General features: G+C 54.5%; 1 protein-coding gene across 2 annotated transcripts in view; it reads left to right on the top strand.

The window, feature by feature from the left end:
* Positions 1–15,948, top strand: part of MYOM3 (myomesin 3) — a 52,041-nt gene that overhangs the window by 12,586 nt on the left and 23,507 nt on the right. For both annotated transcript variants that reach the window (XM_066375432.1, XM_066375433.1), the window contains exons 7-16: positions 1,444–1,532; positions 3,423–3,467; positions 3,942–4,082; positions 5,602–5,763; positions 6,397–6,538; positions 8,048–8,247; positions 8,930–8,983; positions 9,374–9,501; positions 11,823–12,006; positions 13,654–13,828. In XM_066375432.1, the coding sequence (XP_066231529.1) occupies positions 1,444–1,532; positions 3,423–3,467; positions 3,942–4,082; positions 5,602–5,763; positions 6,397–6,538; positions 8,048–8,247; positions 8,930–8,983; positions 9,374–9,501; positions 11,823–12,006; positions 13,654–13,828 (1,320 nt within the window). The remainder of the gene's footprint in view (positions 1–1,443; positions 1,533–3,422; positions 3,468–3,941; positions 4,083–5,601; positions 5,764–6,396; positions 6,539–8,047; positions 8,248–8,929; positions 8,984–9,373; positions 9,502–11,822; positions 12,007–13,653; positions 13,829–15,948) is intronic.

The following is a 15,948-nucleotide window of genomic DNA, read 5'->3' as shown; positions in this document are numbered from 1 at the left end:
AGCTTTTTCTTGTCTGGGAAACTATCTGTCTTTCAATTCTAAATGATACCTTAGCTGGGAAGAGTAATCTTAGGTGTAGGTCATTTGATCACTTCGGTTACGTTTCATCACTTTGAATATTTCTTGCCAATCCCTTCTGTCCTGTAAAGTTTCTATTGAGAAGTCAGCTTTCAGTCTTATGGGAGCTCCCTTGTAGATAACTAATTGCTTTTCTCTTACTGTTTTTAAGATAGGAGGTTGTGAGTCTTAAGCATGGTTTTGCAGGAAGAGGCCACATGCATGGAGGGAGGTATGAAAACACAGTCCCCAATGTATGCATTATTCATGAGCTGCCACATGTTGAATTCCTTCCAGTGCCAAGCCCTGTGCTAGGCGCTGTACACATTCAATCGACAATGCCCACCACTGTTCTTGCAAGGAGGCATTGTTGCAGGTGAGGAAACAGAGACTGCAAGAGGTCAAGAGTCTTGCACAGCTTTCACAGGACAGGGCCTGGGTTTGAGCCAGTTCTCTCCCTATGTGTTCTTCCCGATACACCAAACCCTCCACCTCAACCAACTTGGGCTTCAGAGACACAGAAATGAACAGGACATTGATGGTACCCTCCAGAAGCAATGTAGGGATGCGTAAACATAAATACCTGATCATACAATTCTACAGAGGGAGGTGTCCTGTCGGCTGAGTAGTCAAGGAAGTCGTGCAGGCCCAGGGGGGTGCTTATAGAAGCAGATAGGACTGGCCCTTAAAACAGGAGGGATCCCTGACCTGAGCAGCCAGGGGAAGAAGGGGGCACCAAGGGGCCTCTCTGCTTGCTGATGAGTGCCAGATGTGCCACATCCTGCCTACTACTCTCCTCATCACTAGGTGCTTCTGGGATGGAGCTGGCCTGAGCCTCCCCTGGGAACATGACAGTGTTGGCCTGGTTGGAGGGGAGACCCGGGCCTGAGATTGAGAACGTCTGGGCGTCTGGCCCAGCTCTAGCACAGGCTGGCACTGTGTCTCAGGCAAGCCCGTGCCCGGTGCCTGCTCCAGGCTTCTGATCTAGAGGTGTTGATGGGGAGGGAGGTCGTGCCTGGGAGAGGGCTTGTCACCTGAAAGCTGGGTTGAATTCCAGTTGCTGTGTGGCCCTGGGGAAGGCACTGAAACTCTCTAATCCTGCAGAGTCAGTAATAATAATCATATTTCCAAAGTGCTTTCACCTGAGGTGGGATAGGCTGATGTGGTGTCCCCAGTTTCTCAGGAGTGGGCACTGGGGCAGGGAGAGGGCTGTGCCCAGCCCTAAGGCACACATAGGGCTTTCCAGAGGCGGAGCCTGAGCCAGAGCCTAGGGTCCCCGAGCTGAGGCCGTCCGGTTCATCCCCACCCACTGGTGGCGATTTGAGTTTCCCGTGGAGCCCGGGAGCCCAGCAGTCTTGGGTGCACCTCTCCCTCTCTCCTTTTCAGATGCACCATGGAGGACGCAGCCACCTACATGGTGAAGGTGAAGAACACCTATGGCCAGGCCTCCTCCTTTGCCAAAGTCCTTGTCCGCAGTAAGTCCTCCTGTCCCCAAAAGGCCATGCCAGCCCACAGAAAACCTAGGATGAGCAGATGAGGACATGAGCCTGTGGTCAGACTCAAGGAAAGGCCCTGGCACAGGGGTACCGGCCTGGGCTTGGGTGACCAGGCAGCCATGGAGTGGCTCACTTCCCCGGGGCCCTTGGAACAAGTGAAGGCCTCCACCCTCAGACTGCACAACCTATCCAGCTGTCTTCAAAGATTGTGCTGTCCTGTCGGGTTGGGCTTGGATACCAACCCAGCTCAGGGCCTCTGGGAGGGTGGCCCGGCCCTCCCTGCCCTACTGAGGGGTCCTCAGGGGGCAAAGGCCAAGCCCTATCAACTCCCCTTCTGACCCCCACTGCCCCATTCGGGTTCTGGTGCTATTTCCCAGTTTTGCATCTGAAGGTTACCCCAAGGGCACCTTCAAATCAGAACACAAAGCAGGGGAGACACTCAGGAGTTAGACCTCAGCACTCACGCTCTGCCGCAGACTGGCCGTGTGAGCCTGGAGGGGCTACTTCCCGCCCAGCCTCTCCATCTGCAAAGGGGACTCTCACTACCGCCCTCACACACTCATGCTGATTCGATGAAATGGACTCTCCCTCCCTGACCCCATAACCAGGACAGAGCACAGCTCAGGAGAGAGAAGCTGCATGTACATACGTACACACACACACACACACACACACACACACACACACACACACACACTCCTTGGGTAGCAGACAAGCTGGAATCCAGGCCCTGCTCCCCACTGCTCAACAGACCTGGTTAAACCATCCTCCACTGTCTTCTCCACACTCTGCCCTCAAAGGCAGCTGTCCCTGCTGCCGGGCCAGGCTCTGTGTGTGGAATTCGAACTGTCCCTATAGGCTGTGCCCAGAGTCAAGCCCAAGGGCAGGCATCAGGGCCCAGCCCCCTCTGTCCCTCCATCCCTCGCCTCACTGCCTACCCCCCTCTCCATCAAGGCCAGCAGCTCACGATCCACCAGGCTTCTTCTTGCCCCCAGACTCCAGCCAGGTCCTTCCTAAGACCATCCACTCACTGCCACGGCCGCCCCTCCCTGCTCTCATCTCCATAGCGTCTGTGGTGGTCCTGGTGGAAGGCCCGGGGCTGGGAGGCAGGAGCTCTGGGTTCTAATCATGAGTCTTCCACTGACTCTGTGTGACCTCGGGCAGCCTTCCGGACCTCTTCCAGGGACCAATGTCATATGACAGCGTCGGGCCAGTTTGCTCATGAGAGGATTAGAATCAACAGACAGGCTGATTTGAGGGTTGAAGAGGTTAGTAAGTGGTTAGAATCAACAGACAGGCTGATTTGAGGGTTGAAGAGGTTAGTAAGTGGCATGTGGTATTTCCTATGTGAACAAAAGCGTTCTTATTGTTCTCTGGTGTTCTGTGCCAACATTTCTTAGATTTCACCCTTTAAGCCCCCAGATGGCTTCCTTAGAGCTGCCCCATCCCCTGACCCACCAGAAACCCCCAGTCTGACCAGGCTCTACCTCCTGGAGGCTCTATGACCCTGGCGGTGAGTTAGGGCAGAGGAAGGAAATCACCATTTACTGAGCACCGACTGTATCAGGCTCCGGCCAAGGGCCTTGATCTCGTAAACTCACTCGTTCAGAACCCCAACCCCATCAGCTAGGAAATAGTCCCCATTTTGCTGAGGTACAAACTGAGGCACAGAGGCATGAAAGAACTTTCCCAAAGCCAAAAGGGAGAGCCACTAATAGAGCGGGACTCAAACACACACCTAAGTAAGTAAGTATGTAAATAAATAAATAAATAAATAAATTCACAATCCACACCCAAAGACCACGCTGCCACAATCTGGCAGGAATGTGGGTCTGAACCTTCTCAAACTTCATGTGCTCTGCGTTTCAGCTTACCTGGGGAAGGATGCTGGCTTCGATTCGGAGATCTTTAAAAGTAAGAAGGTCAAAGGAGGGACGGGCCTTCGGGCAGAGGGTGTCTGGGACCTCTCGCCGGGCCTCCCCGCTGCCCCCCCCCCGTTAGGGTATAGCCATCCATTGCCCACTAAGGAGTGTCCATGTACGTTTTGCCTATGAGCTGTTAACATCTGCAGAGGGGTTTCTGAGGGTCCCAGAGCAGCTGCTGAGTTTCCCAGGGGCCAAAACTGAGTGAAAAACAAAGTCAAAAAGGCAAATGGACATGACCTCTGAGTAGTTGCTGTTTCGGTTCATCTGGTCCCACCTAAATTAGTCTCTTCCCCTCCCTCACCCCCAGGACCATGCCCCTTTCCTTGTTAAGACCACCTCAGGAACTGTGACTCCTGACCCAGAGGAGTGGGGACACCTCAGAAGGGTCCTTGCTCACACCTAAGTCCCAGGCTAGGCTGGCAGCCTCTGAAGGTTTCTATCCCAAATTTCTGCTCCCACCCAGGACTAATGTTTGGCCCCAGCGTGGAATTCACATCGGTGCTGAAACCAGTCTTTGCCCACGAGAAGGAACCCTTCTCCCTGACCTGCTTGTTTTCAGAAGATGTATTAGACGCTGAGCAGAACATCCAATGGTTCCGAGACGGTGAGGACCCCCAGTCCTGGTCCCCAGCCTATAGAGGCAGAGGTGGAAGAGAGGGACAAGAGCCCTGGTCCCATCCCCAACCCTGGGACCCCCTGAAAGAGAAACTGGGCCGTGTTCCTTCCCCAGTTAGTCCAGGCTGAGTTGTGGGTGGTGAAGAGGCAGAGGGAAGCAGAGGGCAGCCAGGTGGGTTCAGATCAAACAGTCACCGAGCACCAGTGCGTCAGGCCCTGTGCCGGGCGCCAGGGCAGGGAGGGAGAGGCACAGACGTGCATGAGTTCGAGGGGCTCTCAGCCTGGGAGGAGGGAAGAAGCCAAGACACAATTGTAGCCACTGCCCGCTGAGAGCCTGCCATGGTCAGGCCCTGGCTCAGGCAGTCGCATCTACAGGACCCTCGTCAGCACCCTAAGAGTAAGTGATGGCATCCAAAGCAACAGAAACAGAAGCCAAGGCCAGGAGACAGGACAGCCAAGGAGTGTCAGGGCAGGTCGTGACAGCTGCATAGGGTTTTCCAGAGTCAGGGTGCGGGTGTCGGTAAATGATCACTACCCATGAGCTGGGAGACCCTGGGGGGTGTTCCAGGCAAGGCTGGAGAAGGCTGGCAGAAAAGGCAAGAAGAGGTGGCTCAGCCAGGGAGTAGAAGGACCCCCTGCCCCATCTGTAACCAAGCCTGCCACGAAAGGACAAGGAGTCCAGCCCTCTCCCCCAGCACCCGCAGCTCTGAGCCAAGGGAGGCTGCACCTGCTGGGGACAGGGGCAGAGGAGTGGAGACACGGGGAGGAGCCCTGAGGGACAGCTGCAATAACAGGACTGAGATGCTCTCACAACCTGTAGATCTTCCAGAATAGAGATGCTGACAGCGGGGAGAGGCCTCTGGTGGGACAAAGAGCAGGACAGCCCAACAGTGTGGCCTCGGGGCAGGACCACTCCCTGAGTCCCAGGGACTCTTGTCAGTAAGATCCCGTCCACTGTGTCCCACTCTCCTCGCTGACCCCACCCTCCTCACTGACACCCAGGTCTCTCCATGAGCCCCACCCCTTTCCCAAGCCCCCTCAACAAGCACTCCCTCTTTTTATTCAGTTCACTGTCCCTCTCCTGGAGCCCCCCCCCCTCCCGGAGCCCCAGCCCCTTGAGTGAGTCCCCGGTCCCTCACATGGGCCCTGGCCCTCACATGGGCCCTGGCCCTCACAGGGGGCCCCAGCTCTTCTTTTCACTTCCTCACAGAACCTCCAACTGCTCACTGAGCCACCAGCCCAACCATTTCCCTACATCCTCACTCCCTGGTTGAGTTTCCAGCCCCTTCCCTGGGCCCTGCCCCACACCCCAAGCCTTCTGGAGAGTTCAGCAGTCACCTTGGTAAAGCCCCGGAAGTCACCACCCCTTCCCTGACTCCCCAGCTGAGCCCCAGGCTACAGCCACTCCAGTCCCACCTCTGCCTAGACCCCCCTCCCCGAGCATCTATGGGTTCCCAGGTGAGGCCAGGATCCCCTATGAGTTCACACTGGACCCCTCTCCTCCCCAGGGAGGTTAATGAGGTCCTCAGGACGTGGGCAGATCTCCTATGCAGATCGCCAGGCATCCCTGAAGGTGTCCTGCGCCTACAAGGAGGACGAGGGGCTCTACACGGTCCAGGTGGCTTCGCCCTTTGGGACCCGGGAGCAGAGCACCTATGTGTTTGTGAGAGGTGAGCGATGGCAGGTGGGGGGACAGCTGGAGCCCGGAGACCAGGGTTCTGCCCTTGACTCATTGGCTATGGGACTTTGGGCAAGTCTCCTTCTCCTTGGGACCTCAGTTTCCCTGCTATAAATGAGGGTGTTGGCTTAGAGTCTCTCTAAGAATCTCTATGGCCTTCTATGACCCTCCAAAGAACACAGCCCGACAGTCTCAGACTTGGTGGAAGCTAGGGAGGGAGGGCTAAGCGCTGGTATGATTCCAGTCTCTGGTTCATTTCTGCCTCTGGGCTTTGTCACTTCCCAGGTGGAGTGACCTTAGGCAAGTCACTTTTCCCCAGTGAGACTCAGTTTCCCCACCTACAAAAGGAGAGTTGCTCTGAGGCTCAGAGATTAATGATGCCAATTGTTCGGGGGTGTGGGGTAGGTGGGCCCCTAATAAATGGTGCGCCTACCACCCCAGATGCTGTTGTTTAAAAGGAGAAAGCTATTATTCAAGTGCCGATCTCCAAGATCAACACTGAGTCCCTGAGTGGTTAACAAGGAGAGCATGTTGGGCAGGAACTGGAGGGAGCAGCTGCCCAGCGGACAGGGACTGGAAGAGCCTCCGCACTCCCCTCTCTCCCCACCCCCGCCCTGGGTTTCAGATGCCCCAGCAGAGAAGCCAGGGGCCCCAGGCTCCCCACTGAATGTCCTGTGCCTGGATGTGAACAGAGACTGCCTCATCCTGACCTGGACCCCGCCCAGTGACACCCGGGGCAGCCCCATCACTGGCTACTCCGTTGAGCGGTAAGTCAGCCCCTTGAATGACAGAGTCCCCAGGGGTAGCCCTCTGCCTGGTTGCGAGGACAACAACGGGGCCACAGGAAATAGGAGGCCCCATGCCTAGTCTCAGAACAGGGCAGGAGGTCAACTGGATTGTAGACTTTAGGGGCAATAAAAGGGTGTTCACGGGTACGTAGCATTCCAGCACCGGAGGCAGCCACCGCCCTCTGGACCGTGTACAGCAGGAGCTGGCCCGGGGAGGGCAAACACTCAGTGCCTGAAACCGGAGCACGTGTGTATGTGTACGTGTTGGCTACCTCCCCCCTGAGTGACAGACAGCTGGGACCCCAGAGGGAGGGGGCACACCAGGAAGGGGAAGGCCAGGGACACCCCGCTCCCTTTGGTGCTGCCGGCTCAGAGGCCCAAGTGGGAGGCCACACGTAATCCTGTCACTGGCAAGACCGGAAGACCATGTACCTGGAACTTCGTGCTTATCTCATTGAATCCTTCCAACAACCCCTATCTAAGGGGGACGGGGGACTCTCTAGCACCCATTCTATAGATGAGGAAACTGGGATGCATGGGGCAATGACTTTACCCAAAGTCACATCACTCGTTAGTGGTGGATTTGGACCCACATGTGACCACTGCCACATCCCACCAGTAATGTGTGCTGTGATATGACCTGAGGACAGTGGTCCCCAGAGGGCTCAGAGAACCCAGATTCTGAGGGCCAGTCTGAATGCATGACAACTTAGGGAGTGGACAGCCCTGGAGTGAAAGCCTAACTCCACTACTCACTGTGTGACCTTGGGCAAGTCACTTCACTCCCTGAGCGGCGGGTCCCCATGTGTGCAGTGAAGGGAACCGCACCTAACTCTGGGGACTGTTGGGCTTCAGTGAGGTGGTGGATGAGAAGGGCACAGCACAGTGCCAGGCACACAGGAAAGCTCCGTGAAGGGCGTGGGAAGTTCCATCATGGGAGGTGGAGGATGGCCCTAACTTCCTGGGGGCCCAAGCTTGGAGCCATTTTTTTTTTTTTTTTTTTTTTTTACAGAGACAGAGAGTGAGTCAGAGAGAGAGATAGACAGGGACAGACAGACAAGAACGGAGAGAGATGAGAAGCATCAATCATTAGTTTTTCATTGCGCGTTGCAACACCTTAGTTGTTCATTGATTGCTTTCTCATATGTGCCTTGACCGCGGGCCTTCAGCAGACCGAGTAAACCCTTGCTGGAGTCAGCGACCTTGGGTTCAAGCTGGTGGACTTTTGCTCAAACCAGATGAGTCCGCACTCAAGCTGGCGACCTCGGGGTCTCGAACCCGGGTCCTCTGCATCCCAGTCCGACGCTCTATCCACTGCGCCACCACCTGGTCAGGCTGGAGCCAGATTTTTAAGTGGAAAGCAGGACTTTAATTGGCTGAGACAAGCTGGGCAGGCAGCCCAGGATGGGGAACTGGCCCTGGTAGAGGCTCAGACTGGGAAGGTATGAGTCATGGGCAGGGGCTGAATCCGGGGCGTCTCTCCCACAGGTGCCAGGGCGAGTCTGGGCAATGGGTACCCTGCCATCAAGCCCCCGGCGGGACCTGTCGGTGCCCAATCCAAGGCCTCACCACAGGCCAGAGCTATCGATTCCGGGTGAGAGCCATCAACAAAGCAGGCAGCAGCCTGCCCTCCAAGGCCTCAGAACCGGTTGTCATGGGTGACCACGAGGAAGCCCGGAGGCAGACAGGTGCGTACAAAAGCCCTGAAGGGACCGCACACTCAGGCCTGTCTCACGTAAGAGACAGGTGGCCCAGCCCCCGCTCCAAGCCCTATTCCAGGGGGGAGACACAGCCCAGCCCTCGGGAACCTCTAATCTGATGGAGGAGACACAGACTCAGGCACCCTTAGGAACCTCTGGCTAGAGGGGGACGGTACAGCTAGTCTGATGGAAGAAACGCAAACCGGCCCACAGGAGCTGCTGGGCTGAGGACCCCACGCCTTCTACAGAGCTCTTAATCTGAAGGAGGAAAGCAGCCTGCCTCAGGGCCCCCGGCTGGGGGGAGTGAGGGGACACAGCCCTCTCGGCCCAGAGGAGTCGACCTGGCCTAGGTGTGCCTCCCAGCTCCACCGTGCCCTGGGCATCTGGCCCCAGACACACCGCCTCTCCTTTCTGTCTTCATTTGTCCCAAGAGGACAGAGCATCACTCAAGGTCCAGAGCAGCAGCGATCCGCCGTGGACCCTTGAGAATGCTGGGGCCCAGGAAGGGCCTGCCTGAGGTCACACAATGAGGGGCTGAGAGGCCAAGGCCAGGAACAGGGAGAGGAATCAGCACCCAGAGAAGGGCAGGTCCTGCCCGGACCATCCTGACGGGGCCCCCACATACCCTGCACCCCTACTTCTCCCCCACTTGCTCCATTCTCCATCCTAGAGATCCCCTTTGATCTGGGAAGCAAGATCGTGGTCAGCACAGATGATTTTGAAGGTACGTGTGAACCTCCTGACACTTTGCCTCAAGACTCAAGCCCCCCTTTATGGTTCTGGAAATGCTGGTACACAAAGTGTCAAAGAGATGGACCCTTACCTGTCCGGGATGTGGGGAGGCCAGGGTGCGAGGGGTCCAGCTGGGGGAGCCAGAGCTCTCAGGTGATCAGATGACTGTGGCCTGTCTTCCTATGTCCCTCGGAAAGAGGGTGGGAAGTCTGAGCAGGGCAGTAGGAATCCTGCGTTCTGGCCCCAGCTCGGCCCAGCCTTGCTGGGTGACTTGAAGCAAGCCCTCTCTGGGCTCCAGTTTCCTCCTCTGTGAAACGAGAGGCTGAGATTAGCGGTCTCTGAGGGTCCACTCATCGCTGCGCCTGGTTGACTCTGATTCCAGACTTTGTAACCATCCCCTCACCCCCGACCAATGTCCACGCCAGTGAGATCCGCGAGGCCTACGTGGTTCTGGGCTGGGAGGAGCCGAGACCCCGAGGCAGAGCTCCGCTGACATACTCCCTGGAGAAGGTAGGGAGACCCGAGGCCCGAGGCCCCAGGCTAGTCTGAGAAATAGACCTGGGACCAGGGTTGTGGGGAAGTTCAGGGAAACGCTGAGAGACCCCAGCAAGGCAGTGCCCCCCGGGCTGGGGGCCTTCAGAGCACAGAAGAGAGTTCACTGGGCAGGACTGCACAGAGGCAGCGGGATGGGTTAAATGACCTTTTGAGGTCGCTTCCGGCCCTGAGAGGCCACTTTCTAATGGCATTTCTTGAGGCTATTCATGGAAATACACAAAATTAAGAGACATAGACAATAACAATAGGAAGATCCACTATTCCCTGGTCCCTCCCTGCCCCAAGTCTGGCTGGCATCAGGCCACACATCAAGTCAAACACCTCTTCGGGGCCAGAACCATAATGGGAGGGAAGCTAGGCTGGTCCCCGCCCAAAAGGGTCATGACCAGCGGCACTCACAGGGCATGGGGGGGGGGGTGTACCAGGAGGTGGCTCTCACTGGGGACAGAGCGGGGGCCGATGTCTGGCAGGGGGCAGCTCTGTGGAGTGGATGTCACAGTGGAGAAGAGGCAGTGTGGCTGTGTGAAGAGACTGCTGCTGGGTGAGCCGGTTTCCTCACTTCTCTGAAGCTCAGCTTTCTCCAGCACAGACCGGACAGCCTGCCCCAGGAGGCTGAAATAAGTCTCAGCACGCAGCCAGGGCCAGCAGCCCTGGGCCTGTAAACATTTCCCGAGCTGATGCTCTTGACCCTGGCACATAGAAGGTGGACAGTCGAGGCTAGTGAGTCAATGAGTAGAAACGTTCCAGAGAGCCATCTCAGGCTCTGGTTATCCACACGGGTCTCTCTCTGCACACTCACAGGTGATCCTACTTTTCCAACACAGAAAAGCTATATATAATAATTGAAGATTTGTTCAGTGAGGCTAGTATCATGGTTAAGACTTTGGGGTTGGACTGCCTGGGTTCAAATCTTATCTCTGCTATTTACTAGCTATGTGACCTTGGGCAAGTTATTTAGTCTCTCTGTACCTCAGTTTCTTCTTCTGTATAATAGAGATGATCATTGTATACACCATAGGGGGTCAATATTTGGATCAAATTAATTGAAGCACAAGGAACTTAGAACAGAATCCAGCACACAAGTGCTCAGTAATGTTCACTGGGGTTGATAGCGATTCCTTGGCCTAACTGGGTTTTAGGCCCCTAGCAGCCGAGCGTGCCTTGGGGGAGGGGAGAAGCTCAGAGAAGGCAGGGTCAGCGGGTGCCCTGGTGCTTCTAGGTCTTAACCAGACCCAGCAGAGTGGCCTCTGGGTGCCTCGCCACCTTGCATGACCTTCGGCTCTTCACCCTCTATCTGTCCCAAGATGCAGAATTTGTGGCTGCCTTTGGGGCCCTGAGGCTGTGGAGCCTGAGCAAGTCTGGGGACACCCACACCTGAGCTTAAATGACAAATGCACAAGCTATTAGATGCATGACTTTCTGCCAAGTTACCAAAACTCCCCGAGGATGTCAACACCTTCCTTGCAGGGTTATTGTGAGAATTCATCCATTTACTCATTTATTTGTCCTGCAAACATGGATTGGGCACCTCCCACGTGCCGGCACTGTTCTTGGCCCTGGTACAGACAACAGTCCTTGCCTCTGGAGCTGACATTCGAGCAGGGGGTGGAGACCAATGACAAACAAGATACAGGAGTAACATAGTTAGCGGCAGCGCTAAAGAGAAAGACGCAAAGCAGGAAGGGGATTTAAAGTGTTGAGAGGAGAGGCTGCTGACACTAGATACAGGGCTGGGGAGGCCTCCTGAAGAAGTTGAGGTTTGAATAAGGGCCTAAAGAAACTGAAGAGCCAGCCAAGAAATTTCTAGGAGAAGAACACTGCGGGGGGGGGGGGGCGTAGCAAGTGCAAAGGCCCAGAGGTGGGGGTGGGGCCTGGCACCACCAAGGAGGAGCAGGGGGCATGGAGCCATGGCGGGTGGACAGAAGGAGCATGGAATGTAGCAAGGGTCAGGTCCTAGAGAAGCTTTCTCTCTAAGGGAGGTGTGGGGCTTGGGAGGGTTCGGGGCAGACCAGGACATGGTCTGACATTTGTCGATAGAAGATCTCTCAGCTTTGGTGTGGGGGCAAGCTCCAGGGTCAAGCTCTGGACACACTGAATGTGAGATGCTCAGTAAGCATCCAGGTAGAGATGGCGAGGAGGCAGGTGGATCCAAGCCCAGGTGTTCATGGGCAGCCTTGGCTGGGATGAAAGTTAATGAGCCTGTGTGGGAATCGGCCAGCACAGCGCCAGGGTCAGGCAGCTGCTTCACCAATGCGAGTTTCTCTCCTCGATCATAGTCGGTCATAAGCAGTGGCACCTGGGAGGCCATCAGCACAGAAACTCCTGTGACGTCCCCAAGATTCGCACTTCTGGATCTGGAGAAAGGGAAGTCGTATGTCTTCAGAGTGCGAGCAATGAACCAGTATGGCTTGAGCGACCCCTCAGAGCCCAGCGAGCCCATCGCCTTGAGGGGGAAGCCAGGTACCCGTGTGACGTGCAGTGATTTTCAACCTTTTTTGAGCCACGGCACATTTTTACATTTACAAAATCCTGGGGCACACCACCTACCAAAATGACACGAAATGACACTCTAACACAGCACATATTATAAATATATAGTTAATAATATAGTTTCTAAGTGTATTTATACTCACACCTGACCATGTCTCACGGCACACTAGTGTGCCGTGGCACACTGGTTGAAAAACACTGAAAGGACGGGGACAGGGCAGGCTGTCAGCATTCAAGGCGCAGGACCCCAGGGCTACAGGGGCAGAGCAGTGCCCATTTCCCTGTCCCTGACAGCTCCTACTACCACGAAGCTGAAAAGCAACATGACCTCAGGCCTGTTAGGACATCAGAAATCACATTTCTCTGGGCAGGAGTCTCAGTCTCATAGACGTACAGACATTTTTTTCTCTAACAGCAATTCATAGCTTGCAGAATCCAGCTGGGCCCAGTATAGGTGTTGAGTGTGACCATGTGGTCCCTTAGTTCTAAAGGTCTCCAACCTGCACCCACACCTGCCTCCTGAGCAAGCCTCCTGCCTCCTCCTTGGAGCAGGCTAAGCTGTCCCCTCCCCCTGAGCCCTGGCTCACCTGGTAGGACACCACCTCTCATCTTCAGCACAACAAGTGCCTGGGCAAGTTTCAGAGCTGCAAACCTTGATGTCCTCACCTGCCAGATGAATATATATATTCATGACAAGTATGAATGGGTTGCTGGGCAAGTGGTGCTTTTCTTTCATTCTGGTCCAGAATTCACTGGGGTCTGGCCAGTGAGTGGCTTGTGACTGCAGCATGTGGGCTGTCTCTGGACCACAAGTCAGGCTTAGGGCAAGGTTCGCGTACAATTCAAAAAGGGACGGGAGAGGAAAAGATGGGAGGGGAGGCGTTGGGAGGAACGAGGAGGAAAAAGAAAAGGTAGTTACTTGTATTCTAAAAGTAAAATTATATTAAAATGGGAAAATATCAAAAAAAGCAAAAGTGTGAGAGAAGAAGAAAGAAGGGAAGTAAGAGAGGAGTGAATTGAGAAACTGAGAGAGAGAAAAGAATGACCCTGCATGATTCCACTGCCCAGGGGTAACCACTGTGGGCATCACTTATCCTTCCGTGTATCCAGCATCCATCCATCTTTCCATCCACCTACCCTTCCATTCATTCATCCATTCATCTGCCCATTCATTCACCCATCCAATCACTCATCAATCCATCCGTCTGTCTATTTAGCAATGCATGGAAGTCCCTACCTCAAGGAGCTTAGACTCAGAAAGCCATGAAAGTCAGTAGAGACATTTCAAGGAAAGAAAATCAAGTTTCCTAGAGATTGAAGATAAACTGCAGATTTGGTGACCCCTAAGTGAGAGAGAATAATTGTAAGGATTAATGAATGGGAGCTTTTAGTGAGTGAGAAAGTGGAGATGTTCGGAGGTAAGAGGGCAGAGGACTTTTACAATACAAGAGTCTGGGGCACCTCTGACACAGGAAAGAGTTGCCCAAAGCCCCAGGGCACATCTGGAATCCACCTTCCACCACTGATTGCTGTGGGGCCCCTCCCTGCCTCTCTCACACCCCATGTTAGCGCCCTGTAACTGGGCATCTTTACTCAGACCACGTTTCTGTTTTTTAGCTACTCTCCCTCCTCCAGCTCGAGTTCAAGCTTTCCGAGACACGCAGACCTCTATCTCCCTGACCTGGGAGCCCGTGAAGGAAGACCCAGAGCTCCTGGGTTATTACATCTACTCCCGGCAGGCAGGGTCGTCCGAGTGGCAAACGGTTAACAACAAACCCATCCAGGGCAACAAGTGAGTCTGCCCCACCCCTTTCCTGCACCAGGGCATCCTCCAAGGAGGGACCATAGTGATAACGAAGCCCACCATTTCACACTGTGATGCTGGGCACTGGGCACTGTTCTAAGCTCTTTTCAGATATTACGTCATTTAGTTCTCACGGCAATCCTGTGATCTTTGGACTAATATTTTTAATTTCACTGTACAAGTGAAGAAACTGAGGCACAGAGCGGTTAAGTCACTTATCAGAACTCCCTTGGTTGGTAAGTGGAAGAACTGGAACCCCACCCAGATGGCCTTTTTCAGCAAACGCTTGCTGAGGACATCCTGTTTGCAGATAGAGGTGACTAACTAGGTCTCATCCTTCCAGGAGCTTAGAGAGAGAGACAGAGACAGAGGGTGCAGGGCGACAGTGGCTTCAGGAGCAGGGAAGCCTGGGTTCAGACTCCGCACCCATCCCCACGTGTCTGGTGCCCCTGCTCAGAGACTCACCCCCTCTGAGCTGCTCAGACTCCAGTCCTCCTGCCTTTTCAACTCCCGCTCCCCTCCGTGGCGCCATCCTCACCTCACTGGTGGAGGCCCAGGCCTGGGTCTTTGCAGGCACGAAGCCTTGAGGCTTCTGGGCTCCCAAGTTCTCTCCGTTGTGAGGCTCTGTGGGATAAGGAACTCAGTAGTCACACCCGCCCCCTCCCTTTCCACCGGAGGACTGGACAGGCCCTGTGCACACCTGGCTGGGCTCCTCTCGCCCTGGGCCACAAGCCTGGAGACCGTCTTATCCAGAAAAGGCAACAGGAGTTTGTGTCCCTCTGGTCCTCGGCACTTCACAGTCAGCTGCAAGAGGTCATCCGTAATTTGTTATGCTTCGGTTTCCAAATCGGGTGTTTGACAAATTAGTTCAGAATCCGGGTTGTCCCTGGAATAACATCTCCCCCCACCACTTGCCCTGAGTGTCCTTCCCTGAGGAGGGGCAGGGGTTGAAGGAAAGTCACGTGACAGGTGTGACATGCCTGGGGAACGAGTTACACATGGGGGACGGCACACTCCTCTGGAATGTTCAGAGAACTCACTGCACACAGGCAGGTGGCCCTTACAGGGGTCACGGCTGGAACGAGACTGCACACCACTGCCCAGGAGAACTGCCAAGGGCAATGGCGTGAGACAGCTCAGTTGGGCTGTGTGTCATAACTCTGGGCCCACAGAACATGACGCTTAGGAGATGGTCAAATACTGGATGGATGGATGGATGGATGGATGGATGGATGGATGGATGGATGGATAGGTAGATGGATGGATGGATGGGTGGATGTATATAATGGCACTGTGCGGGACTCAGGAGACCTGGGTTTGGTCCAGCTGTGTTCCCGATAGGCTGTGTGCTCTTGGCACACCTCTTTCCTTCTGGGGGGACTTTTCCAACCTATAAAATAAAGAAACGGGACAATTTGATGCATAAGGGCCCCTCCAACATTCAAGTTCATCCTCATCCCCAGACCAGGGGTAAGCCACAGTACCTTCCTTAGAGGGTGTTACGACGCATACCTGGGGTTTACATAGAGTCTATGAAAACTAAGTGCTAGACAAGTGCACGTTATTGTCATTGTTGTCGTTCACTGTCACAAGGGCTAGTGCGGTGAGTCCCCCAGCCTCTCGCCCTGCCGTGGGTGCCTCTGGCCCCTCACAAAGCCATATTGCCCATCAGATCTGTGTGTCCCGAGCAGCCAGCAACACCTGATTTAAGTCCTTACGGCTCCTCATGGTCAGACTCCCAGTAGAACAAGATTTGCTACAGGAAAATGTTGATAAATGACAAAGGAGAAAGAGGTGCACAATTTGGGTTTAAAAGAAGAAACAGAATGAGCCTCCAGCTGGTGTCCTTCTCAGAATATTCGCATTTTAATGGCAGGCTCTAGAAGAGTCACATCCTTTAAAATCATTTTTTTCTAGTTTTATTGAGAAATAATTAACATGCAATCCCTGTATAATGTGTACAACATGATGATTTGATTTGCATATACTGTGAAGTGATTATCATAACAGATTTAGTTAACATCCATTATCATAGAGATACAATAATAAGAAAAGATAAGAAATTTCTCCTTGTGATGAGAACTCTCAGGAGCTGCCAACAGCTTCCC

The sequence above is a fragment of the Saccopteryx leptura genome, chromosome 3 (genome assembly GCF_036850995.1).
Source record: "Saccopteryx leptura isolate mSacLep1 chromosome 3, mSacLep1_pri_phased_curated, whole genome shotgun sequence".
In the NCBI taxonomy this organism is placed as follows: Eukaryota; Metazoa; Chordata; class Mammalia; order Chiroptera; family Emballonuridae; genus Saccopteryx; species Saccopteryx leptura.
The sequence above is the reverse complement of the archived record's forward strand: the minus strand, read 5'-3'. Positions and strand labels throughout refer to the sequence as shown.